Source organism: Schistocerca americana, chromosome 5 (genome assembly GCF_021461395.2).
Source record: "Schistocerca americana isolate TAMUIC-IGC-003095 chromosome 5, iqSchAmer2.1, whole genome shotgun sequence".
Classification (NCBI taxonomy): Eukaryota; Metazoa; Arthropoda; class Insecta; order Orthoptera; family Acrididae; genus Schistocerca; species Schistocerca americana.
Window position 1 is genome coordinate 97,075,908 of NC_060123.1, and position 27,506 is coordinate 97,103,413.

The window sequence follows — 27,506 nt, forward strand, 5'->3', positions numbered from 1 at the left end:
GACAGCTTGAAGGTGATTCATTGAACCCCCTGTCAGGCACAGTAATCACGTAGATGTATATGAGGTACTGGCCGAAGTAAAGAGCTTGGGTAGCGTAGTCAGTAGAGCACTTGCCCACAAAAGGCAAAGGTCCTGGGTTTTTGTTCCTGTCTGGCACACAGTTCTAATCTGCCACAAATTTTCATATCAGTGCAAACTCCACTGCAGAGTGAAAAATTCATCCTGAATGAAAGTTATTGTCAAAATATGAATAAATGCTATTTGATGGTGACAAATTCAGTGTGAAACAGAATAAGAACGAGAGGATAATTGGGGAAATGATGTATCGGGTGACCAAAAGTGTACAAAACTGTTTTTCTTTCTTGCACACTCCTTGGAGATTTAAACTGTGTGCCAGACTAATATTAGACCTATGAAAGATAAGGATGAATTTTCAAATTATGGATTGGCACCACATAGTTTTAATGTGTTAGGCAGGTTCATATTACTCTGCAGTCCACAGCAGTGTAAAAATATAATTCAGATTTACTTTCTTGCTAATACAAATTCATTCTAATATTTTCACATTAGTTTTCTCAAATTTTTCTAACAATGAAAACAATAAATTTTTTAAATTGGTAGAGAAAACTCCTTGAAACTGCTGGTTGTTGTTTGTTTCATTTCACACACAGATTTCTGGTAAATAATGTAGCAGATTCGTGTCTGTTGGAGATTTGCTGTGAACTACCATTAAGATCGTCAGTCTTGAGGTACTATTGCAGTGATGCTTTATCTGTATCAGGGAGCAGCAGTGTGACACCAGCACCCACTGCAACAAATTAATTAACAATTCATAGAAGTGGATATATTATAACTGAAATTCTGTTTTCATCAGATTCTCAACATTTTATAGACTAAGTATTAAATTAAAAGCCTTATTTAATTGAAAAGATAAATGGAGTAGTAAATTAATTGCATAATTTAACTGAATACAGTACTTAATGCAGAAAATATTAAATGGTGACTTTATTATGAATATTGTCTGTGAAACATTTAACAACCTGATCAGTCATCTAACAAATATCCTACTAAATAAAAATAAAATAAAATAAAAATAAAAGTAAAAATGCACTCAAGAAAACAACAACATTGTGTGATAGAATTGCCAGCCAGAGCTTACCTTCAGGAGGCAAAATAAAAATAGTACTCATAGGCACATATAAAATATGTGACACTTTCCTATTCATCAGAACTTACTATTCCTTCCTCAGATAGGGAAGAGGGAGAGGTTGGGGAAGATTAGAAAGGAATTGCACATCCCTCAGACCCCAGACTGAGAGGGAACCACCTGCTCTGAGGACAAGATGTTGCTAATAGTTGGAAGAAAACAAGTCACTCCTGCCTACAAGGAGGGTAGCAGAGGTGATCCACAAAATTATCATCCACATTCTCTGACATCTACATTCTGCAGACCACTGTGAAGTGGTACCAATTAGTAGGGTTTCTTACCATTACATTCAAGTATGAAGCACGGGAAGAATGATTGCTTGAATGCCTCTGTACATGCTTTAATTATTCTAATCTTGCACTCATGAGCCCTATGTGAGTTATATTTAGTGGTTTGTAGTTTATTCCTGGAGTTGTCATTTAAAGTAGGTTCTTGAAACTTGGTTAGTAGACTTTCTCAGGTTAGCTTACACTTATTTTCAGGAGTCTGCCAGTTCAGTTTCTTCAAAATATTGGTAACACTCTTCCAAGGGTCAGACAAACCTATGACCATTCATGCCACCTTCTCTGTACACATTCAATATCCCCTGTTAGTCCTATCTAGTACAGATCCTACACAGTTAATATTCTACAATGGGTCACACAAGTGATTTGTAAGCAGTCTTCTTTGTGGACTGATTTCACTTCACAAGTATTCTACCAATAAACCAAAGTCTGCCACCTGCTTTGCCCACACCTGAGCCTATGTGAGCATTTCATTTCATATACCTACAAATTGTTACACCCAGGTATTTGTATGAGATGTTCAGTTCTGTCTATGACTCACTGATATTTTAGTCAAAGGATACTACATTTTCTCATTTTGTGAAGTACATAATTTTACATTTCTGGACATTTAAAGCAAGTTGCCAATCTTTTTGCACCACTTTGAAATCTTGTCAAGCTCTGACTCAGGATTCAAGAAATGCAGCATGTACCTGACTGCCTTGATCCAATGTTTTCAGTGTGTCATGTGAGAAAAGTGTGAGTTAGGTTTCACATGATAGATGTTTTAGGAACCCATGCTGGCTGGTGTCGAGGAGGTCACTCTCTTCGAGACACCTCATTATGTATGGGCTCAGTATATGTTCTAAGACTGTACAACAAATCGATGTCAAGGATAGTGCGCGGTACTTTTGTAGATCACTTCTTCCCCTTCTTGTAGATGGGTGTGTCCCACTCTTTCTTCCAACTACTGGGCGAATTTTTTTTTAGTGAGAGATCTACAATCAATTATAGGTAGAAGAGTGGCTAACTGAGCCAAAGATCCAGTATAGAATCTTATAGGTATTCCTTTGTGCCCTGGAGCTTTGTTCAATTTTAACAATATCAACTGTTGCTCAGCATGACTGACACTAATACTGATTTCACTCACCTTTTCAGTGGTACAAGGATTAAATTGGGGGAATTCTCCTGGGTTTTCCTTTGTAAAAGAACATTGAAAACATAGTTAAGCATTTGAATTAGTCAACTCCTGCAAATACCTACGTGTAACAATTTGTAGAGATATGAAAAGGAATGCTCAACAATTGTGGAAAGGATAGATTGCTACTCACCCTGAAAATGACATTTTGAGTTGCAGACAGGCACAAAGAAAGATGGTTACACATTCAGTAACCCCCCCCCCCCCCCCCTCCAGGAGGCTCACTGCTCTTTGGTGGATTTGTTTGTGCTTGGATACCCTGGGGCACCAGCCTGCAGCATCTTTTCCCTCTCGTGCTGCTTGTCTATCCTCTTGCTATTCTTTTTCCCCTCCCTTGGGGAATATGTCTGGGGTGTTTTCGGGAATGTTCTCCATTTTCCGTAGCTGACATAAGAACAGTCTCACCACTGTTTTTCATTTCTTTTTTTTCCTTTCTTCATTCACCTTCTCCTATGCTTCCTCCCCTTCAGCATTTGAGGCTCCTCTTTTCCTTCTTCCTCCCTGTGTCCTCCTGAAGGCTGGTCCACACACCTGATGTGTAACAGGTGACTAGGTAACGCATAATTTTCAGCCCTGGGTTGACAGATAGGGTTCGCCAGTACCCCCTGACACAGCCAAGGCCGAGAGAGGGCTGACTGTGTAAGCTGCTAACTTCCCAAATTGCCAATTGGTCTCTCAGTCAGGTGTTACGGAGCTGTGAAAAATCATCTAAGGCAGTTACCCCCCCTGTGAGGGGCGCCCCCAGTTAGAAGGAGCATGCCATCAGAGATTCTGACAACCATGGGGGATTTTTTTCACAATGGGCCAATCATCATCTTTCCAGTCCACATCTACAAAACATAAACTGAATGAAGCTTCCGATTCAAAGACCCTCCCAGCTGCACCACAGTTCCTTGTGTTTTCACACAATGAAGACAGTCAATCCTTTGCAACAGTAAATCCATTTCTAATTCAGAAAGGTGTTAATGCAATTGCTGGCCCTGTGAAACCTTGCTCTTGTTTACGCAATGGCACTTTGTTTTTGGAGGCTACTTCTGATTATCAAGCACAACAACTGTGTTGCTTGCAGCTTTGCTTCTCCACAGCTATCCTGTTTGTGTTGAGGCCCACAGAACTCTGAATTCTTCCCATGATGTTATTTACACTAGGCTGCTCAATGGTCTGACCGAGGCAGAAATTCAAACATACCTCTCTGTGGTGTTGTTGTCATTCATCGGGAGATCAAAAAGGTAGATGCATCCTTAGAGTCCACATGCACTCTTTTTCTCACCTTTGATAGAGTGGTGCTTCCATTCAAGATCAAAGCAGGCTATTAAGTTATGATAGTCTGACAGTACACTCTGAACCAGCTACCAGTGTCATCGTTTCAACCACACTCGAATGCCTTGTCAACATCCGGCCAAATGTATTACTTATGGTAGGGATGCGCGTGAGGGCAATTGCCTGGCTCCTTCTACCATCTGTATCAACTGCAGTTGCGACTACCGCCTCCTCTCGAAATTGTCCCATCTATCTTGATGAGCGGGCTGTCCAAGAGATGCGGGTAAAGGAAAAAGTGCCTACCCGGTCACTCATAAGTTGTTGGATAGTTGCAAAACCCTGCATTCTACCATCTGGCACCTACAGTACTGTTCTTGCTAGATCTCCCTCCGTGAAGGACATGGCCATGCAGATGTGTGACCTCAAATTCAGCACTGAGGTTGTGAATTCGCCCAGTGTCATAGTAGCATTGTCGTCTCTGTAGTAACCACAACCAACTGCAGGAACGCCTTGGGCTGTGGATTGGAGCCGCCAGGCGGGGAAGCCGCCGGCGGTGGAGCACGCACCACTGGGTAAACACAGGACGAGTCGGACGACAGACCAACGAAAACTGATAGAACACATGATTCATGCCTGGCTGGTATGGTGGCCTGAGTCTCACAATTTACTAACCACTGCACAGTGTGGATTTCAAGTGCAGTATACACTAGACTCTCACTAAAAAGCAGCTGCATGTAACAAAGAACTTGGCAGTAGTAAATTGTTTGCAGCAAATGAAGGTTGGCTATCGAACTGGAAAAAATGACATAGCATTCAGCAGATGACAGTCACTGGGGAAAGTTGCTCAGCTAATGATAAGGATGCTGATGAGTTTGTAAGCAAGATACAGAAGGTAACAGAGGAATAAGATTTAACTGCTGATGCCTTGTATAATGCTGATGAAACATGACTCTTTTACAAGATGCTTCCTTCAAAAACATTAGCTGCCAAGAACAAGAAGGAAACTTGTGGTTACAAGCAACAGAAACAGCGTGTAACATTAATGGCATGTTGTAATGCAAATGGGAGTCATAAACTACTGCTTATGGTGATTGGAAAATCTCAACATCCACATTGTTTTCAACACACTGACATAAATATTCTACCAGTGCAATATTGTGCTCAGAAGAAAGCGTGGATAGACAGACAAATATTCTCTTGGTGGTTCCATGAAACGTTTGTACCAGTAATGAGAAAAGAGCTAAAGAAGAAAAATCTTCCACTGAAAGTTATCTATAATTGACAATGCTCCCAGTCATCCTTCAGATGTTTCTCTAAAGCCCGATGGTATACATATACAAGCGCTCGGTCTCCCGACCAATGTGGCAACCCTAATTCAGCTCATGGACCAGGGAATTTTGGAATTAATTAAATGTCATTATCGACAGTCACTTCTCATCTCCTTGCTGAAAGAAAGTGAAAACGACTGATGTTGTTTCCCAAGCGCCGAGGCATGGGATATCACATGGGAGAGTGCTACCATAATGAAGAGCTGGAGAAAATTGTGGCCCAATTCGGAATTATCAATTACTTTGTACACTGATATGTTCTGCAACCTTCCAGGAGGAGAAGAAATGGATTATGAAGATGTTACTAAGTGGCTGAATGAGAAAACTGTGATACAGACCAAACTTTAACAGATGAAGAAAAAATCAAAAGTGTGCAAGAAAGTAATGATGAACGTGATGAAGAAGAGAACACACGAGGAGAGAGCATGAAGATTTCTCACACTGATGATGCTAAAGCTGCCGAGGTCTTCCTGGAGCACATTATGCAATAACCAGATACATGCAGTACTGACGTAATGCTTGAAAAGCAGTTGCATGATAAAGCATGCCACTGTCGCATATCATCATTACGACAGTTAAAAATTAGGGATATGTTTCATAGTGAGTGATACGACTGTATAATTATGTACAGTATACACTCAAGGACTTAGTTTCCTTTGAAAATTAATGTATTTTTGGATTTAAAATGTTTTAAAATTATATATTTTGGTTTAATAAAGTACAGTACACTATATCCCCTGTGTTTTCAAAATAAATAAAAAACAAAATAAATGAATAAAATAAATTTCAGACACTCAATAATCCGGCAATTCCACTAATCCAGCAGCCATATGTGCCAGGAATGGCTGGATTAGTGAGAGTCTAGTGTACCTCCATATGAGCCCTAATTTCTTGTATCTGATCTTCATGGCCCTTACACACACTGTATGTTGGTGACAGTAGACTCATTCGGCTGTCAGATGCAAATGCTGGGTCTCTGAATTTTCTTTTTAATAGTGTTCCTCAAAAACAACACCACATTCCTTCCATGGATTCCCATCTGAGTTCCCGAAGCATTCAGTAACACTTATGGGTTGTTCAAACTTACTGGTAACAAATCTAAAAGCATGCCTCTGAACTGCTTTGATGTCTTCTTTTAATCAGACCTGGTATAGATTCCAAACCCTCAGGCAGTTCTCAAGAATATGTCACACCAGCATTCCATATGCAGTCTCCTTTGTAGATGAACCACATTTTTCTAAAATTGTTCCCATAAACTGAAGTTGGCCATTTGCATTCCTGACCACAGTTCTGACACGCTCATTCCATTTCATATCACATTCCAACATTACGCGCGGATGTTTAAATGATGTGAGTGTGTCATAAGGACACTATTAATGCTCTATCCAAACATTACGGGTTTGTTTTTTCTACTCATCCACATTAACTTTTTCCACATTTAGAGCTAGCTACCATTCACTGCACCAATTAGAAATTTTGTCTAAATCATCTTGTATCCTTCTACAGTCACTCACCAATACCTTCCCATACATCACATTCAGTTTAAGAGAAGCCTAAAGGATTTACTGGTGGCCAACTCCTTCTACTCCATTGATGAATTTTTTAGTAAAACCAACTGATTTGTATATAAGTACAACATAACTTCTGCACAATTTCAGTACAGTAATGTGTTCATTGAAAATTTGTGTGTGTGTGTGTGTGTGTGTGTGTGTGTGTGTGTGTGTGTGTGTGTGTGTTTTAGTATAATCTAACTTCTGCACCATTTCAGTGCAGTAATGTGTTCATTGTAAATAAGTATTACAGTAGTTGTATTACCTTATAAATAAATAAAAAACTTTGTTATTTTAAATTCAGTGCATTAGTATTTGTAAAATGTCTCTTAGTGTTCATTAAAAAATGACTATCATTCCACTTGGGACCTGTGGAATGGTACATTAGCTTATTTGTTTTAGTTGTAAATATTTGTCATGTATTGTTGTTTTTCTGACATGTTCCACATCCTGGAGGACCTCCTCACTACGGATCAATTGGAATGAAAGTAAATCTAATCTAATCTAATCACCAGCAAACAATGGTGTCAGACTGCTGCTCACCCTCTCTGCCAAATCATTTATGTATATACCACTTCTTGGGAGCACTTCTGCCAATGTCTTTGATGAACACTCGCCATAGAGGGCAACATCTGAATTCTGTGATCTGAAAAGTCTTCAAGCCACTCACATAACTGTGAATCTATTCCATATGCTTGCACTTTCATTAGCAGCCTCCAATGGGGCACTGTGTCAAGAAATATAGAAGTATGGAATGTTCCTATTGCTTTTCATCCATAGTTCACAGTATATCATATGAGAAATGGGCATGCTGAGTTTTACACAAGTGATGCTTTCTAAAACTGTGCTGATAAAAGAACATAAGCTTTTTAGTCTCAAGAAAATTTATTGTATTCTAACTGAGAATAAGTTCACGGATTCTGCAGCAAACTGAAGTTAGGGATATTGGTCTGTAGTTTTGCAGATCTGTTGATGTACCCTTCACGTGTGCTTTTTTCCAGACACTTGGGACTTTGTGAGGGATACATGATAAATGCGAGCTAGGTAAGGGGCCAATGCCATAGTGTACTCTTTGTAAAACCAAATTTGTATTCCCTCCGATGGTGACTTGTCTGCATTCATATCTTTCAGCTGTTTCTCTGCACAAGGGATGACTATTACTATGTCGTCCACACTGAAGTCTGTCCAATGGTCAAATGATTGTATGTTTGTATAATTCTCCCATCTGAATGATTTCTTGAAAACGAAATTTTAAACTTTGGCTTTCATTTTGCTATCTTGAACTACCACACCTGACTGGTCAACAAGTGACTGGATGGAAGCCTTAGACCCACTTAATGATTTTACACAGGACCAGATTTTGGCCAGGTTCTCTGCCAGATTTTTTGCTAAGGTATAATGGTGGTAGTAGCTGTATGCTTCACACATAGGTCTTTTCACAGATGCACTAATCTCTACTAAACTTTGCTTGTCATCATTTGTGTGTTCTCTTTCAAACCGAGAGTGCAACAGCATCTGCTTCCTCAGCATTTTCCGAATTTTGTTATTTAACCATGGTCACTGTCACTGCAGATATCCCATCCCCAGGTGGTCAGGTGTATGGGGGGATTTTTCTGGTGTGGAAGGGATGCCAGCTTTTGAAATGCAGGTGATCTTGGTGATTGGTGGGTTTAATATGGACAGAGGTGTGGATGGAGCCCTCAGAGAGGTGGAGGTCAACATCCAGGTAGATGGCATGCTGGGCTGAGAAGGACCAAGTGAAGTTGATGGGAGAGAAGTTGTTGAGGTTGTGAAGGAATGAGGATAGGATGTCCTGGCCCTGAGTCCAGATCATGAAGATATTACCAATGAATCTGAACCAGATCGGGGATTTGGGGTTTTGGGAGGCCAGGAAGGTTTCCTCTAGATGGCCCATAAACAGGGTGGCACAGGAGCGTGCCATGCAGATGCCTATGTCTGCACTGCAGATTTGTTTGTATACCTTTCCTTCGAAGGAGAAGAAGTTGTGTTTTGGATATAGATGGTAAGGTGTATGAAGAATGAGGTAGTGGGTTTTGAGCTTTAAGTACATTGCAAGAGGTAGCGTCAGACAGCAGCAAAACCATGGGCATGAGGGATGTTTATGTATAGGGAAGATGCATCAACAGTGATGAATAGGGACCAAGAGGGAAAGGGATGGGGATGGTGGAGAGCCTGGAAGGGAAATGGTTGGTGTGTCTGATGTGGAGGCTAGGCTTTGGGCAATTGGTTGGATGTGTTGGTCAATGAGGGCCAAAATTCTTTCAGTGGGAGCACAAGAACCAGCTACACGGGAGCATCCAAGATTGTTGAGCTTGTGGTTGTTGGGGAGCATGTGGAAGGTGAGTGTGTGGGGTGTGATGGGAGTGAGGTGCGAAATGAATTTGGGGAGAGGTTCTAGCAAGAAGGGGCTAAGGCTATAAGCAGTGATTGGATGTTAGGTTGGACTACTGAAATGGGATCAGTCTGGGAGAGTTTATAAGTGGAGGAGTCAGTCAGTTGGTGGAGGCCTTCCACCAAGTAGTCACTGCAATTCGTGGTGACAGTGATGGAACCTTTGCCTGCAGATAGGGTCATTAGGTCAGAATCTGTTTTGAGGCTGTGCATGGGTGTCCTTTCTCTCACTGAAAGTATGGTTTTTTTTATGAAGGGACATGGGAAATGATGCGGAGCACAAGTTGGAGGTAAAGAATTCCTCGAAGGTGATCATGGAGTGATTAGATGTACGGTAAGAGTGGGAGGGGGTTTGTGATGGTTGGATGGCGGTACAAAATGGGAGAGGCAGTGTTCATTGGTTGGATTAGCTTGGTTTTGTTGGAGGGATTAATGGCAAAGAAGTGTTTCTGTTGCAATGACTGGGAAAAGGAGAGTAGGTCTTTGACATGTCCAACATGGTTATACTTGGGTGTAAGGCTGAAGATGAGACCTTTGGATATGACTGAAACTTCTATGTTGTTGAGGATTTTGCTGGGAAGGTTAACAACAGTGTTCTGTGATTGTTTCGGCTCTGGATTTAGAGGAGTGCTGAATGGGAGCTATGAGGGATGTGGCAAGTGGAAAAGGTCAGCTAGTCTGGGTGCCATGAGGGGTTGATGAGGAGGGGTGGATGGGTTAGGGCTTGGATAATGGTGCCTCAAGGCAGCATTAGGATGTCATCAGGTTTGATAACTTATGGAGGTGAATCTCGAGTCATATTGTAACATATTGTTACTTTATAATTATTGTTTTTATGTGGATGACATGTGACAGTGGTGCTGTAATGTCCAATGACATTTTTATTTTGTTGTACTCATGTACCTGCGATTTATTGTGAATTCCAGTCTGGTGGGTGTGTTGCATGAGCAGATTGTCCATCTTTGGTAATGTTTGCATTAGTGAGCTGTAATTCTTTCTGTAATAGATGTTTGTTTTATTAGAGCCTCCTTTCCCATTACATTTATTATATGACATGAAGAACAAACATTTCTGTTTTATCTTCTACAATTCCTTTTACGAAATGTGAACTAAGTGTTTATATACCTGAGTATAACGAATGTACTTCTCTGAAATCATGTAAAACGATGTGCAATGGCAACATCCAGTGAGCCTGAATGGAGGCACATTTTCTTGCTGCTGCACAGCATTATAGCTGAGTCTCTCTTCATGTACGGTACGTACATTTCAATTGTGCTCTTTGCATAACATTGTTTTATTTGTTTGGTATCCCAACACACTGTAAATACAGCCCATACCAAATAGACTAACAAGAGATTTTGAACTTAGGAATATACTACAATCCCCTATGTTCACTTGTGTAGGGGTTACCAGTATGATATACCGTATTTACTCGAATCTAAGCCGCACTTTTTTTCCGGTTTTTGTAATCCAAAAAACCGCCTGCGGCTTAGAATCGAGTGCAAAGCAAGCGGAAGTTCTGAAAAATGTTGGTAGGTGCCGCCACAACTAACTTCTGCCGTCGAATATATGTAGCGCTACACAAGCATACTTTGTGGGCACAAAGATAAATACTGGCACCAAAACCTCTGCATCAGTAAAACAATTTAAAAAAAAAGGTAGAAGACGAGCTTTTTTTTTCTCCGCCCCGAGTTTCGACCACTGCATTTTCATACATTATCGGACGAAGTAAATACAAATTCCGTATTGTTCATCTTCGAATGCAGCAGAATTTCAATGTACTACGAAAATCCGACTGGCAAGACTGTTAGGGATGTTTGTCAATATGGCCAACTCTACGTTCCGAGTTTTTTCCTACCTGTGAGAAGAGATGGTTGCTAATAGGAACCTGATGAAATGTGAATCACATGCAGTATTATCTTCACCATAAGAATAATACGAATACAAACATTTTGTCATGTATTCTTTCGTGTTTGCTGCTATCTCATTTAAATCCTGTCTGCCTAATAAACTACGAAACTAGAGTGAGACAACAGCAAACGCGGAAGAATATAAGTATCGTGTCATGTTTATATTCGTATTATTCTTATGCCTAATAGTGATAGTCAGAAATGAAGCACGGCAACTGACTAGATTTTAAATGTAAGATGACTAATTTCTGTGCAGAATTTGATGTACTAAAGAAGCGGCCGCAAAGATTTTCAAAAGGAGAAAAATTTTCGCTATACTCTCGTTCAGAACATGTTCTATCATACGCAGTCTATTATTTGGTTCTTGTTGATCATTATCAAAGAAAGCAGCAGTGTAAGTAACAACAAATAGCAGTCTCTTGCCATTGTTTCGTTAATGAGACGATTCCTCTTTTTTTTTTTTTTAAGCGGCGGTAGCGCGCACAAAAGCAAGTCATGCCGCGAGCCGCGGCAGGCCATAAACACGCACTATCAAAATGCGTCAAACAATGCATGACACAGTACAGTAATGCATTTTCAGCTTAGAGTGACGTAAACACCTATAACAAAGAAAACGGCACTTATCAGATCAAAGCAAAATAAGCAATCGATTCAAACCAGACGAAGCACGTGAAAAAGGAAGGGTACCCGTATAAATACGGACGGAGTGCCTGACGCATAGCAATGGCTACCTGGTAAAGCTTAACTGCTAAGCTTACGACTCGAACCAAACTACTGTAGCTGTATCGTCATTCATTCGACCTAAATTGTGTCTCATATTACAATGGACCAACTTTGTTTCGATTTGGAGGTACGGCCTAAAACTTTTCTCTCCCCTTGAATTTCGAGTCTCAAATTTCAGGTGCGGCTTAGATTCGGGAAATTTTTTTTCCCTTTATTTCGAGTCTCATTTTGCAGGTGCGGCTTAGATTCGAGTGCGGCTTAGATTCGAGTAAATACGGTAAGACTATTATAGCATGCCTAGAATCGTTTAAGCAGTCATTCTTCCTACTTTCTTGTAGCAAATCAAATGGGAAAAATCCTAAAACATCATATAGTGGGAATTATCCTCTGCCATAATGTTCTCATGTCTGTAGAGTATAGAGGTATATATTGAGGTAGAGTAAGAAAATCTTGCACTCAAACAAAGAAATGGTCCCTAACATATGCAAATCAGCATTGTCCATTTTGTTCATTTTGGCCCAAACAATGGAAAGGTTTGAATTTTCTTGCTCTCACAGTGCATTAATTGATCCATAAGATTATGGGAATTCATACATAACCATACTTTGTCTGCTGCTAATATTTTGGCTGGAAGGTTTGCAGTTGAATTATGGGCAGCAGACAAAGTATGGTCACAATTAAATTTGAACAATTATGTGTATCTAGGGAAAGGTTATTAATATATATAGATCAGCATTATCTCTTTGCTTGTTCTGTGATTATGACTGAGGCCACTGGAGTGGCTATACTTCAGTCCCTTGTGTCACCTTTTCCTTTCTAGCAAAGGGAAACAATAAATGTATGCTACTAAAATGCAAACTACAGAATATTACATACCAAGTGTTAGAATAGTTATCAGTGAGAATGGAGCTACACAGTCAATTGCTAATAAGTATGGGAATGCCAGATTTCCAGTAAATGTTCCAAACTGGCCCGTCATTGAATTGAGACCCATTGCCATTGACCTGCAACAATAAAATTTAATAAATTTAAAATATATAAGTGTTTTGAAAAAGCAGACATGATTTTATTATTACTTCAAGAAATCAAGAATGACTGGGTAGTGAGACTACCTCAAAGAGAAAAAATGAATTTCATGACAACAGAAATATATAAAATCTGTCAGTAGGCAATGAATACTTATTCTACCACTAACATAACATCATTATTCAAACATATTTTATCCAGGCATTACATGTATGGGGGTTGGGTTGGGTTGTTTGGGGGAAGAGACCAAACAGCGAGGTCATCGGTCTCATCAGTTTAGAGAAGGATGGGGAAGGAAGTCAGCCATGTCCTTTCAAAGGAACCATCCCAGCATTTGCCTGGAGCGATTTAGGGAAATCATGGAAAACCTAAATCAGGATGGCTGGACCCGGGATTGAACCGTCGTCCTCCCTAATGCGAGTCCAGTGTGCTAACCACTGCGCCACCTTGCTCGGTCTTACATGTATGAATGGACTGCTTATCTAAGTTTGTACTCAGATGGCAGGGGGAGGGGTAGCATTATTTATGAACAAGTGTTTATCAAGTTTTCAGAATTAAGTGCATTCATGCAAACATTATGGTTCAGAGGTTTCACTGCTACTAAAACTTCTAGTAATATGAGTAATAAATTGAAATACCTCTAATAGATTCTGTAGAAATAACTCCCATATTCTGAAGGATTATTCAGCAACATTTATTACGTATTATGGCACTGCCATTCTCCAATATTGCCATGGACTTTCTGTGACAAAATTATTTTTTTCCAAGAATAATGTACCTGAGTTCCCAGCACCAAAGGTGTTGCAGAGATATAACAGACTTAGGTGAAAAGCTCCTCTCAATAATTGAAAAGCAATCCTTTTCTCAATTGCGAAAATGAGAATGACTGTTCAGAAATTTGTACTTTACAGGTTAAATAATATTGAAGAGGAAGCATGATTTTGACAGGACTGTTACAAACTCAGCACCTTGCATTTGCTATTGATCATGTTAGAAATGTTCCTCCATCATTTGATATCTTTTTATAGTAACCCAATTCGATCTCATATAACTTTCATCTTTGAGGACACCTAAAAATCAAGTCTTATTAATCAAGTCTTTTTCATGTGACTGTGGAACTTAATTGTGACTATGGAACTTAATTATCCACAAGATCTATGAAAGCAAAAGTTTTTCGTGCATACCAGTTACAGATGACATGAGATGATCACTCATTAACCCTAGTGAATATAAATTACAAAAAAAGTCCAGTTTCAGTCTGCAGGTTGCTTTTCTTTATTTTCAGATATCTGGTTTTGGACCAGCTACCTGTCTTCAGATTTGTTAGACAAAAATTAAATAACAATTGATTCAAGACTTACGTCTTCAAAGCTAGAAAATTTTTAAGAAATTGAAATTATAATGAGAAACATTAATTTATTACAGTGACAGAGTAGCATGTCGATACAGAACTGCAAGTTCACTGTCATGACTAAACAGGCACTAGACTGCAACAACTTTATATTAGAGCTAGTGAACCTGGAAATCCTTCGCAATTGCTAAGTATGTCTGGGGATATGGTATATGTCCTAATCTTGTTCTGCCCCCTCTCTCTGCCCATCTCTGCACCCCTCTCTCTGTCCATCTCCTCTCCCTCCCCCTATCTGTGTCCATACCCTCCTCCCCCCTAGTCTCTCTCCATACCCTCCCCCCTTTCTCTCCATACATCTCCTCCTCCTGTCTATGTCCATTTCCTCCTCCACCCCACCCCCCCCCCCCCCCTTCCGCCACCACTCTGGCCATCTACTCTTCCATCCTCTCCCTGACTATGAGCCTTGTTTATTGTTATTACAAGCGAGACTTTGATTGGGAGTTTAATCAGCTCAAAATTAATGAGAAAATGGTTGATATCATTGGTATGTGAGGTACGAGAGAGACCTCATCAGCTGCTGCATCTGTGAGGATAGTAGCTTCAATGACAATATTTTTCATAGTTTTCTGGGAATGTGGCACTATATATCCTGAATATAAGGACACGTGACCAGTTTATGAAACAAAACATGTTTATTATGATGCACTAATATGAAGTCATAATTCACTGACGATCACAATGGTGAGAGAAAACAGACTGATTCAAAGATGAGATTACAGAGCTTCACAGCATTTTGGGCAGTCTCTCGATAGTCAGTCTACTACTGATAGTCACCAAAAAGTCATCTCCCCCCTCCCCCCCCTAGGAGTGTGGACCACGAGGAAGGAAATGAAGGGCTGGCACAGCTGTCAGTAGGGTAGAGAGGTAGCTGATCGACAGTGGGTGAGAGAGGAGGTGTGCAAGATTGTGCAAGCAGCCATTTCATTCCATGCCCATGAGGGAGACATGACTGGACCATTTCTTGAGCACTGAGGCAGTGTAATGTTTCAGGTCCCAGACACCATATAGGCCTATAGCCACTGTGCAAGGCACACAGGTTAGCCCGCTCAAGAAAGAGGAGTAATCAGGTCCCACACTGTAGGGGGAGGTTGCACAATGAGCTGGACAGTGATTGAAAGGTGATCATTGTTGTTGATGGAGGCTATGATGTTGTTTCATCAGCATCATGCCAAAGCTGAAAGGAACAGAGAAAACTGACGTGGGTGGTAGCTCAACCATCGAGTGTACATGGAGGAGCATGGAGAACAAAGGGGGTGTCATCCTGGAGTTGGAGGGAGGGAGAGAGAGAGAGCGATACTCAATGCAAAATGCAGACATGTCAACCATTAAGATGACAACACTGGGGGAAGAGTGAGACAATGATGCTATAGAGGTCAGGCACAAGATGGCCACCATACCTTGAAACCTGGGAAAAACCTTGAATTTGAAAAATCCTGGAAAAGACCTCAAATTTCAGCTAGAAACCTGGATTTTTTAATAATATTCATCACCTCATTTTTGTATGCAATTTTTTTTTTAAATCAATTTATGGTCATTTTAAGAAGCATTCAAATAATAGACTATGCTTTTCAACATTATGTGAGTATTTCCGTCTTTATCTCAATATCTTCATCCATACAACTCGACATAATTTCTTTCCTGAGATGGCTCTCTGTTTGAGAGACACAATGTTATATAGTTATCAGAGCATGATTCTGTGTGAAATTGCAGTTTGAATGAAATGTTTTATTTATTTAACCACACTAAATTTTCACATTTCAATAAATGACCTATTCAAACCTATATTAGATACTGCCCCAGATGAGTTCTGTTTATCAAACAAGTTTTCTATTGCTTGATTCTGTGTTGGAAAATCTCTTCCAGGAAACACACACACTTGCAAACATTTTGATAATTTGAACTTAAAACTTTGTACAAGTTGTTATTAATGTTTTGTTAGTAATAATTAACGATAATTCTTGTGGATGACTTTACATTGGCCTTGTTAATTCTGAACACAATTTCATGTTGTCTTGGTAGTGATTTTTTAACATGTTGATTGCCAGTTATTCCTTCAACAGCAAATTTTAAACAGGATATGCTGTCAGACAGCATGTCACACATGGACAAAGCTGAAATCATGTATGCACACTGCCTTCTCCCGCTCTGGCTAATAGGAGTGTTGCTGTTTGGTGTATAAGCAGTGAGAGCTAGCCAGCCAGAATCTACCAGGAAAAATTTTTCTGGCATTGCCAAGCTGCTAGATTCGCACATGCACATAAATGTGAACTAGAGTGGAGTTACCCTTCACATGACTCGGGTTTTTCAATCATTTCGAAGCTATTGCAGTTCCCTCATTCGGCTATTTCATGTTTACACTTCAGTGTCAATAGTAAGGTAAACATATCAGATATTTATCCACCACTACTCATGGAAATCTAATCAAAAATGGGATGAGAAACATTCAAGCAGTGAAAAGATCATACACGGATTTCTACATCATCATAGCTGTGCATGCGCACTATCACCAGTTTTTTTTAGTGCTTGAAAGTAGCTATCTGGCAGCTGCTTAAAATGAACCCATTGTTACAACTCTTCCGAGACTAGTTCCATCTACATCTTTCTAAGATGGAAGGGCACAATGGACACTGTCAGTAATGGAGATGTATGGTGTGAATTGTCCGTGCAGTTGAACCAGTTCATAAATTTTCAGAACGCAGTGTTTTTCAGTGATGCCTAAACCGAGTGTAACTCCATACCAGAGTACACATAACTTAATTTATCCATGGGTTATGCGTGACACCAAATTACTAATGAATGCATTATGCTCTTGGTGCAGCACAATGATAAGTATTTCGAAAATGGGGAAAAGTGCTCTGAACAGCCGTGCTAACAGCCAAAAACATAAACTTTCCGAAAACAAACTAAGTCTTTTCCAATGGATATATATATATATATATATATATGCAACATCAAGAACATGAAACAATGAAAATTCAATCCCAAATCAGTGAACAAGGTAAGATTATTTTTTATAAGACTTAGATTTTGCCCCATTGTCATCGTCTTAGACAAAAAATCGAAATATAGGTATCTTTGTTGAAGAGTATTCCTTGAAACACTGAGCTGATGTAGGTGAGGAAGATGTTGATTAGAATTACCTTCGCATTAAAAATGATACTGTCTAACTTTTATGCCTCCTTAAATACTGGCCATTACACCCCCCAAATAACAAATTTTCCTGAGCATGCAGTGATCTATTTTGATCATCACCTTTCTTTTTATTTTATCTTCTTTGCACCCTTGCAAATTATATTTGGAGTCCATTTCTTAAACTAAATTAATCTGTTCTTTATTTTGATCTTCGAATTATTTGTGTTGATTTTGGAAATCATTGCATTCAGTTCACCATGATGATGACTGCTGTATTTCACAGTTTTTACATAAACTAATTGGCAGGAATACATGTCAAATAGCCTCAGCATATGACTTTATTATAATGTACAGTTAAATTTTTAGAATATTGTTCTTAATGCAAGAATTCTTTTTGAGATTTTTCCGGCCTACATCCACTCACAGCAACCCAATGAATATAATTTAACATAGAAATCCAGGATTATTATTATTTTAAGATGAGGATGTTGTGGCAACAGTCTGATATTTTCATAATAACTGGCAAACAAAAAATCTAACTGTAATTGTACATTCTAGCAAGTAGTTGGTCTTATGGAATAGTATAAGTTAAACACTACTTAAATTTTACAGGAATTTCAGCATCTAGCAATTAGCAAGCAGTAAAGGAAACAAAAGAAAAATTCAGAGTAGGAATTAAAATCCATGGAGAAGAAATAACAACTTTGAGGTTCACCGATGACATTGTAATTCTGTCAAAGACAACAAAGGAGCTGGAAGAGCAGCTGAATGGAATGGACAGTGTCTTGTAAGGAGGATATAAGATGAACATCAACAAAAGCAAAATGAGGATAATGGAATGTAGTCAAATTAAGCCGGGTGATGCTGAGGGAATTAGATTAGGAAATGAGAAACTTAAAGTAGTAAATGAGTTTTTCTATTTGGGGAGCAAAATAACTGATGATGGTTGAAGGAGAGAGGATATAAAATGTAGACTGGCAATGGCAAGGAAAGCGTTTCTAAAGAAGAGAAATTTGATAACATAGAGTATAGATTTAAGTGCCAGGAAGTCGTTTCTGAAGGTATTTATATGGAGTGTAGCCATTTATGGAAGTGAAACATGGATGATAAATAGTTTAGACAAAAAGAGAATAGAAGCTTTCGAGATGTGCTACAGAAGAGTGCCGAGGATTAGATGGGTAGATCACATAATTAATGAGGAGATACTGAATAGAATTGGGGAAAAGAGAAATTTGTGGCACAACTTGACTAGAAGAAGGGATCAGTTGGTAGGACATGTTCTGAGGCATCAAGGAATCACCAATTTAGTATTGGAGGGCAGTGTGGAGGGTAAAAATCGTAGAGGGAGACTAAAAGATGAATACACTAAGCAGATTCAGAAAGATGTAGGTTGCAGTAGGTACCGGGAGATGAAGAAGCTTGCACAGGATAGAGTAGCATGGAGAGCTGCATCAAACCAGTCTCTGGACTGAAGACCACAACAACAGCAATTAAAAATCCTCAGTGCAGTCATTTTTGGTCACCAACATAGTTCTGCAAAACCATATCAATAAAGCCCAAACCTCATAGCAGTACCATCCTCCACCTGCAAAATTCTCCTGCCATCAAAACTCTTGCCCTCCAGGAACTAGAGAATCATGAACAATACCACCTCAAAAAGCTCTCCACCCTGCTCAGTTCCACTGTCCAACCCCTCTACAACAACCTCCAAACCTCCTCCATGTTCCCTCATAGCTGACAAACCCCGTCTCGCAGACCTACATTTACCCCACAATCCAAAACTACCTCCCACCACCACACAGAATCCAGAACCTAAACAGACCCGAAACACAGTCATGAACCTTTCTTCCAGAAGCCTTAGCCCCACAGAAATATTAGTCCTTTCAAAAGGCCTTCCTTTTTGCCCCACTCCCAAATTCCATCATGCAGGACTTTTTAAAGGCCTTCTTTCCTTCTCCAACTCCCTGCAGTGGAAACACTTTTTTGCCACCAGTTCTACCAATCAGACTCAACCAAAGACCAATGTTGAACCCTGCCTAATTCAGTTCACTCCTCCATCCAACTGTGATCCACCCCCACCTCCCCCAAATAATCTCCTGTTAACTTTCCAGAATTTCCTAATCTCAGACCTTGCCTCACCACCATTCCGCAAATCCCTCAACATGCAAATTTACTGTACATGCACAGAAAGAACTGCAGTCCACCATCTTAAAACTGGTCCTGATCTTATAATCCTACCTGTGGAGAAAGGCTAAAACACTGTTGTTTTGAACCGCAAGGACTATCTGGCAGAAGGACTCAGACAGCTGTCAGATACATCCACCTACAAACCTTGCCACAGTGACCCCATTCCAGAAATCCAGCAGGATCTCCAGTCACTTGTAAAATCCTTAGGCCCTGCCCAGAACCTCTCCCCGGAGTCCATCTCTCTACTCACCCCTACCACTGCCCACACTCCCATCTTCTACATGCTTCCTAAAATCCATAAACCCAACCACCCAGGATGCCCCATTGTAGCTGGTTACTGTACCCCCACTGAGAGAATCTCTGCTCCTGCAGACCAACACCTTCAACCTATTCCTCGGAACCTACCCTCCTATATAAAAGATACCAACCATTCCCTCCACCGACTCTCCATAATTCCTGTCCCTTTACCTCACGGTGCCCTGCTTGCACTTTTGATGCCACCTCCCTTTACGCTAACATCCCTAACTCCCATGGCCTTACCACTATTGAACAACCTCCTTCCTAGTCACCATGACCAACTATATCCTCACCCACAATTACTTCTCCTTTGAAGGCATTACTTACAATTACAAACAAATCAGCGGTATGGCTATGGGCACCTGCATGGCACCACCCTATGCCAACCTAGTCATGGGCCACCTAGAGGAATCCTTCCTAAACACCCAGATTCATTGATGACATCTTTGCAATTTGGATTGAGGGTGAGGACACCCAAATGAAACGTCTCACTCTGGTACAAAAAGGAGTTTACTACTCCAGCATTAAGCTGTTCAATGCTCTACCACTACATATCAAATGTGTTCATACAGAACTGCCAAAATTTAAACAAGTTCTCAAAGATTACCTGACAGAGAAATCTTATTATACTGTGGATGAATACCTGAAAGAAAATGTATACCATCACTAAACGTATTATGTCTAGAAGTAGTTCAATTGATTTTATTGTGCATTTGGGCATTAGCACACTTTTTGTAACAACAGATTGGCTGTACATGTATTTACTCTTGTAGGCCTAATATCTGATTTAACTTTGTGCTCTTATCTTTAACCTTTATTTGAAACTCCTTTTTCTGTCAAATGGTAGTTATGTTATCTAGCTGACATTGTATCTGTTACTGTATTTATAGTATGTCTTACTTAAACTATGTACAATTTGCCATTGAAATGCCCTTGTATTTATTGTAAGTTTAAATTGAAACCTGTACAATTTGACACGTTCCATATCCTTGTGATTGACTCACTAACTGGATCTACAGAACAAGAAATAAGTAAATAAATAAATAAATAAATAAATATCCACATTCCTCCGGAACCTCAACGACTTCTCCTCCATTTGCTTCAGCTGGTCCTACTCAACCAAAGAAGCCACTTCCCTAGATGTTGACTTCCACTTCAAAGATGGATACATCAGTACCTGCATCCGTCTCAGACCTACTAATCACCAACAATACCTCCACTTTGACAGCTGCCACCCATTCCATCCAAGAAGTGCCTTCCATACAGCCTAGCCACCCACGGTCGTCACATCTGCAGTGATGAGTGGTCCCTCTTAAAATATACTGAGGATCTCACGGAAGCCTTCACAAACCATAATTATCCTCCCAACCTTGTACAGAAACAAATCTCCTGTGCTTTATCTTTCCAGTCACCCACCACCTCCCTAAGTCCCACTAGCTGGCCACAGAGGAGCATTCATCTCATAACTCAGTACAATCCAGGACTGGAGCAACTGAATTACATTCTCCGACAGGGTTTCGACTAAGTCTCATGTTGCCCTGAAATGAGAAATGCCCTGCCCACTATCCGTCCCACCCTCCCACAGTGGTATTCCACCGTGCACCAAACCTACACAATATAATCGTCCATCCCTACACAACCCCTGCTCCCAAACCCTTACCTCATCGCTCATACCCCTGTAATAGACCTAGATGCAAGAACTGTGCTATACATCCTCCCACCACCACTTACTCCAGTCCGGTCACAAACATCACCTATCCCATCAAGGGCAGGGCTACCTGTGAAACCAGTCATGTAATCTACAACCTAAGCTGCAACTACTGTGCTGCATTGTATGTGGGCATGATAACGGACAAGCTGTCTGTCTGCACGAATGGCCACCGACAAACTGTGGCCAAGAAACAAGTGGACTATCCTGTTGCTGAGCACGCTGCCAAACATGACGTCCTTCATTTCAATGACTGCTTGACAGCCTGTGCCATATGAATCCTTCCCACCAACACCAGCTTTTCTGAATTGCGCAGATGTGAACTTTCCGTGCAATATATCCTATATCCTATGTTCCCTTAACCCTCCTGGCCTCAACCTATGTTTGTCCTTGTCCTCTCCTTTCCAGCCCCTTCTCTGTTCCCCAGTACTACACAGCCCTCATTCTTCCATCACACCCAATCTTTTTACTTCTCCCCTTTTCCGCTATCCCCTACCCACCTCCCAACTGCACATAACTGCCCTACCCTCTTTCAAACCCATTCCTCCATGCTCCCTAACAGCATGTCACTTTCTGCCTCTCCTACTCTATTATCCCTCTCCCTCCATGCCCCAGCCTCCTCCTTACCCCCACCCAGTCACCACTCCCATCATGCACTGGGCTGCTGCTTGCAGTGAGGCCTCAGTTTCCAGTGAGGCCTCAGTTTCCTGAGACTGCAGTCATGTGTGCGAGTTGCATTTGCATGAGCATGTATGTGTGTGTTTGCTGTCTAATTCTGATGAAGGACTTAGTGGCTGAAAGCTATTATTTGTGACTGTCTTTTTGTTGTGCCTATCTGCGACTCAGCATCTATGCTAAATGGTGAGTAGCAACTTTCCCTTTCACAATCTTGTTAGAAGATTAGTACAATAAGTAAACAAATAGTGGTGCTACACAGAGCTCTGAAAAGTTTTTTATCTAAATGCACTGGAGGCAATGGAAATTATGCACATCAGATAAAAACCCCAGAAAAACTGCTTAATGAGCAAAGTGATTTTATGCATGGGAATTAGTATTAGCCTTACTTATAGATGGGATTTGATACTCTGCCAGGCACCAGCTATGGCAGCTTTCAGCACTCTGGTGGCAGCAAATTGGATGTAGCAGAGGTAAGTTTAGCTTGGCACTCTGTCCAGCATTGCATTGGGAAGCTCCCTCATCAATCATTAAACAGAAGAGAAAGACACAATTAAAAAATAGAGAATATTTCTTTAATTTTTTAAAAAGTTCTTTTAAAGTTTTTAAATTATTTCATATTATATTGTTCATTGTTGTTTAAATGTCATACATAGGATCTTTTTGTGTGGCAATCCATTCTCTATAGATAGAGGGCACTTTCCAGGATTACAAGCGTTGCACCAATTAGGTTCCTCAAAAATTCTAATATAAATCTCAGTAGTCTAGTACCTGTTTAATTACGACAGTGAACTTGCAGCAGTATTGACAAGTTACTCTGTCACTCTAATAAATGTATTTTTTGCAGTATAATTAATTTCTTACAAATATTCAAGCTTTGTAAACATAAGTCTTGAATCAATTACTAATTAATTTTAGTTTAACAGATCTGAAGATGGGAAGCTGGTCCAAAACTGGTTATTTGAAAATAAAGAAAAGCATGGAACATTCCATCATCGCCTGTTCTCTGAAGGGGAGCACGCTGCTCCTCCAGGTCAGCTAAAAATGAGATAAGAACTAACATTGGTGTCCCAACAGGAGAAGTGATGAATGGGATCCCTATGTAATAAAACACCTTATCAGCTTGGCTGTCTGGTAGGGTAAGTGATGGTATTACAGGGGTGCATGGGAGATCCTATCTATGACTTACCTGCAGTTTAGCAGCGTAGTCAGCCTCCGAACTTTCTTGACCTGTAATCTACTGGACTTTAATTACAGAGCAACCACTTGTGTGTTGTTGGCCACCTTGTGAATTCTGTATCTCTACCAAACCATAAGGCTAATGCTGAGAAATGTAGGTTTGCCATTACTAGAGAAAGTAATAAGGTCCTGGTGAAATTTACATTTATTCATGAGGAGTGCTGGCCTCTATAAATCATTCTTCAAACTGTTACAAACAACACCATTTCCACACTGTGCAACTCAGAACCCATTATGATGGCAGCTGTGTGGTTATGCCTCTCTATGTGATGCTTATGTCACTGGTGCAATGTTCCATCCAGTTCAAATATGTAGGTAGTGTTGTTACAATTAGGCTAATTCCAATTGCACTCTCATGAGTATAACACTCTTTCTGCCACTTGGGTCTTCCCGACACAATACCAGTATCTTTTCCGAAGGAATTATACAGAGCCACCTAATCAACATCACACTATTCAAATTAGTAGTGACCATAACCAACAGATTATCATTGATGGTTGCTTGACCACAAATGAGAAGTCCAGCAGCAGGAGCAAGCACGGCAGCTGACATATCATGTCCACTGGCATCTGTGTTGTTGTGCAGAATAAGCTTTGTTAAGTGATCTAGATTCATCTAAAGAGCAAAACCTATGTGCAAGTTTATGCCCACACTCTGGCTCTGTCTGAGGAAAAGGGAGAAGGCAAAGTTTATTTATGAGATGAGGGGGAGTGATGCTGCCACCCATCCAGCCTGTTCGCTGCCTGAACTCCAAGTCGTTGAACAATGGCATTCCTGCCATCCCTCCCTCTCTCTGTACTGCTGTGATGTCAGCCACCATCTTTTCCATAAAAATGAACCTACTCAGATTAACTCACCCTTATTGACTCTCTAGTACTTGAATTATGGAATTATGCTTTTATCTAATTTTTGCCACTGCTGGCTACTTGACCTTAATTGTTTACTGAAAGAACTATTGTTTCCTTGCTGGAGGGTACTGGTTGGACCAATCCACTTTCCAAAATGTGGATGGATGCCCACTTATACATACTGCATTTCATGTTTTATTTGCCTCCACCATGACTGTGTTCCTCCACCTCCTGCCTCATGCAGGTCACTGTGACCCCATGCTGACACCTGACTTGGCTTACTCCAGAGACCTTTCACCTTTCTACCTCATGATCCATGTTGACCTGCCTCACATCTGGTATCAAACTGAATTCTGATTTGCCCCTCAATTACTCTTTTTTACAGACATTCCATATTAAAAGTTGCACTAAGCTGGAATGTGCGCATTTGCACTCATCACAATGCCTCATTTCAAGCAATCTCCAGACTGAAATTGGGCCTTCTTTGTGACACTCTCTAATGACGAAGATGTCTAGCTATGATAAAATTACAAATTGTCACTTATGTTATAATGACTTGTAATTATGAGTTAATGGAACATCAGACTCAAACCAGTGATAAAAAATTGTCTATATCCTAGTCACAATATAGCGGAGATGCTGAGTCGGAGATAGGCACAACAAAACGACTATAACAAAATAAGCTTTCAGCCAACAAGGCCTTTGACAGAAATAGAGGAAACACACATGCACACACACAGATGCAAGTCACACACAAATGACCACAGTCTCTGGCTTCAGCTGCGAGAGACTGTGGTCGTGTGTGTGTGTGTGTGTGTGTGTGTGTGTGTGTGTGTGTGTGTGTGAGTGGGTGAGTCTGAGTCTTTTTGTTGTGCCTATATGCAGCTCAGCATCTCCACTATATGGTGAGTAGTAACTGTTCTCTCCATAATATTGTTACATTCCAACCTGGATTTTCCATTATTTGTATATACCCTAGAATGTTCTCATTAAATGATTCAACTTCTGCAGCTATATGCTGTAAGAAATGTTAATTGAATTTATATTCTATGAGAGAAAATGTTGGTACACTACCTGACACCTGTAGGGAACATGTCCACAATGACAGCTAAGCATGCAATGTTGCTCACACCAGTTAATGACACAATAAGAGCAAAACAAGCCAATGCAGTTGATGTGCTGTATGTCCAATAAGCTGCCATTGAACATATGGCTGCTCCAACGTATCCTATCACTGCAAAGAAAAAATTATTAAATATTTCAGTTTGAAAGAGTAATTGTAGACTTTGTTTTGGGGAATATAAAGTGTTCTGGTATTCATAGCTTATACTGTACTATCGAAATGCAGACTGTTTAAAATACACAAAAGCTGACAGAATTTACTGGATGGTCATCCACAGCCAAACTTTGGCTTATTGAATAATAACTGCTGCAGCTGTTATAAAACCATTATAAAAGGAATGATCAGTTTCATAATTTAAATTATGTCATCAAGTGTGCATCTGAATAGAAATAAGAAAGAGATTGCAAGCAGTATTACACAAAGACCTTACCACAGCGATAAAATGTGTATGCAAGAATGAATACTTGCATTATAGTGGTTAAGCCACATTTACAGTCTGATCTATATCCTTTCTTTAAAATTTGGGAAATTTCCAAAAAAGTGATGTTCATGGATTAAAACAGGCAATGAAAGTGGAATCTATGAACAAATGTGATGATAGACTAGAGAAAAAGCACCAGAAAGAGGGGTGCAGGAGGCGGGGGGCAGGGAGAGAAAGACGACTTATAGAGTTAGCAGTGTCTCAGCTGAAGTCTCACCAGGATGGAACACTGCAGCTGTCATATATGAATTGACAGCTGTCAGGATGTATGTTTTGATATCCTGTCAGTTTGTGTATTTCAATTGCAGTGATCCATCGCAGCGAGGCTTCAGCTGAGGTACTGCTAACTCTACACTTCATCTTCTCACCCCTTGCCCCCCCCCCACCCCCCCACCCCCACCCCCACCCCCACCCCCACCCCCACCCCACTCCCACCCCAACCCTTGTCAAATGCTTTTTATAATCTCTTATCTCATACCACTTGTACACAGGTTACAGTTTCATTGCTGCATTTTAATCCATGACTGTTGCTTTTTACAAAATTTCCCAATTTTTATAGAAAGATTTGGGATCAGACTGTAAAAGTTACTTGACCATTACAGTGTAAGTATTCAGTTTTGTGGATACTTCTTACCGCTATGATATGGCCTTTGTATGATAATGTTTACGGTCACTTTCTTATTCAGATTTGGATCTGATTATGTAATTTAAATTAAAAAATCAGTCATGCATTTTATAAAGAATTTACAAGAGCTCCGTCAGTTTTTGTACAACACAGAAACTATTTCAGATCTCTTTGTTTTCATAAACAGCATGGACAGTTCAAGATATTATTTAATCATGTTTACATAGGGGGAGTAAATTATTTTGTATCTACAAAATAACTTCATGTGGCACTCACCCATAGTCATTTTCTTGCCAATATATTTAATAATGTAAGTTGTAAGCAAAAAGGAGAGACCTTGAGAACTCGCAACAATAATATTGTTGATATAAACTGTGTTTCTGACCATTGCCTACAAATAGGAAAAAAATGTATTAGAGAAATAAGATGGTGTGATTATCATAATATCATATAACAGTAAATCTCAACTATATATCAACACTATATTAAAGATTGAATAAATATTAAAAACACAAAAATATGTGAAATTTCAAAAAGAGTCATTCAATGTCACACAACTACTGTATATCTATCAAACAGGGGCAAGTGGATGACACTATGAAACAAGCAAATAACCCTAATAATCATAGGTCCATGAACCAATAGTTTCCCTGATATGGTGTATTACTACTGAGTGCATTAACATTTTATAACAGAGTACCTGAGAATTCAAACTGCAGATATGCACTTGAGAACAAACTGATTACCACAAGCGTTCTACATGGCCACCACTCATGTGAAGGCAAGCTTTAACATGTCTCCTCATCAATGCCTGTACATGTTCAAAAATTCCATGCGTGTTCTGAATCCATTTACAACTATCCACAGTGCATTCCTAGAGTTCATGGATACAATCAACAGGGC

At 40.0% G+C, this 27,506-nt stretch overlaps 1 protein-coding gene across 1 annotated transcript in view; it reads right to left on the minus strand.

The window, feature by feature from the left end:
• Window positions 1-438: 438 nt before the first annotated feature.
• Window positions 439-27,506, minus strand: part of LOC124615923 (synaptic vesicle glycoprotein 2B-like) — a 252,280-nt gene continuing 225,212 nt past the window's right edge. Inside the window, exons 9-12 of the mRNA XM_047144107.1 lie at window positions 26,880-26,994; window positions 25,449-25,608; window positions 12,728-12,855; window positions 439-808 (exon numbers count right to left, since the gene is read on the minus strand). Of these exons, the coding sequence (XP_047000063.1) occupies window positions 753-808; window positions 12,728-12,855; window positions 25,449-25,608; window positions 26,880-26,994 (459 nt within the window). The 3' untranslated portion in view covers window positions 439-752. The remainder of the gene's footprint in view (window positions 809-12,727; window positions 12,856-25,448; window positions 25,609-26,879; window positions 26,995-27,506) is intronic.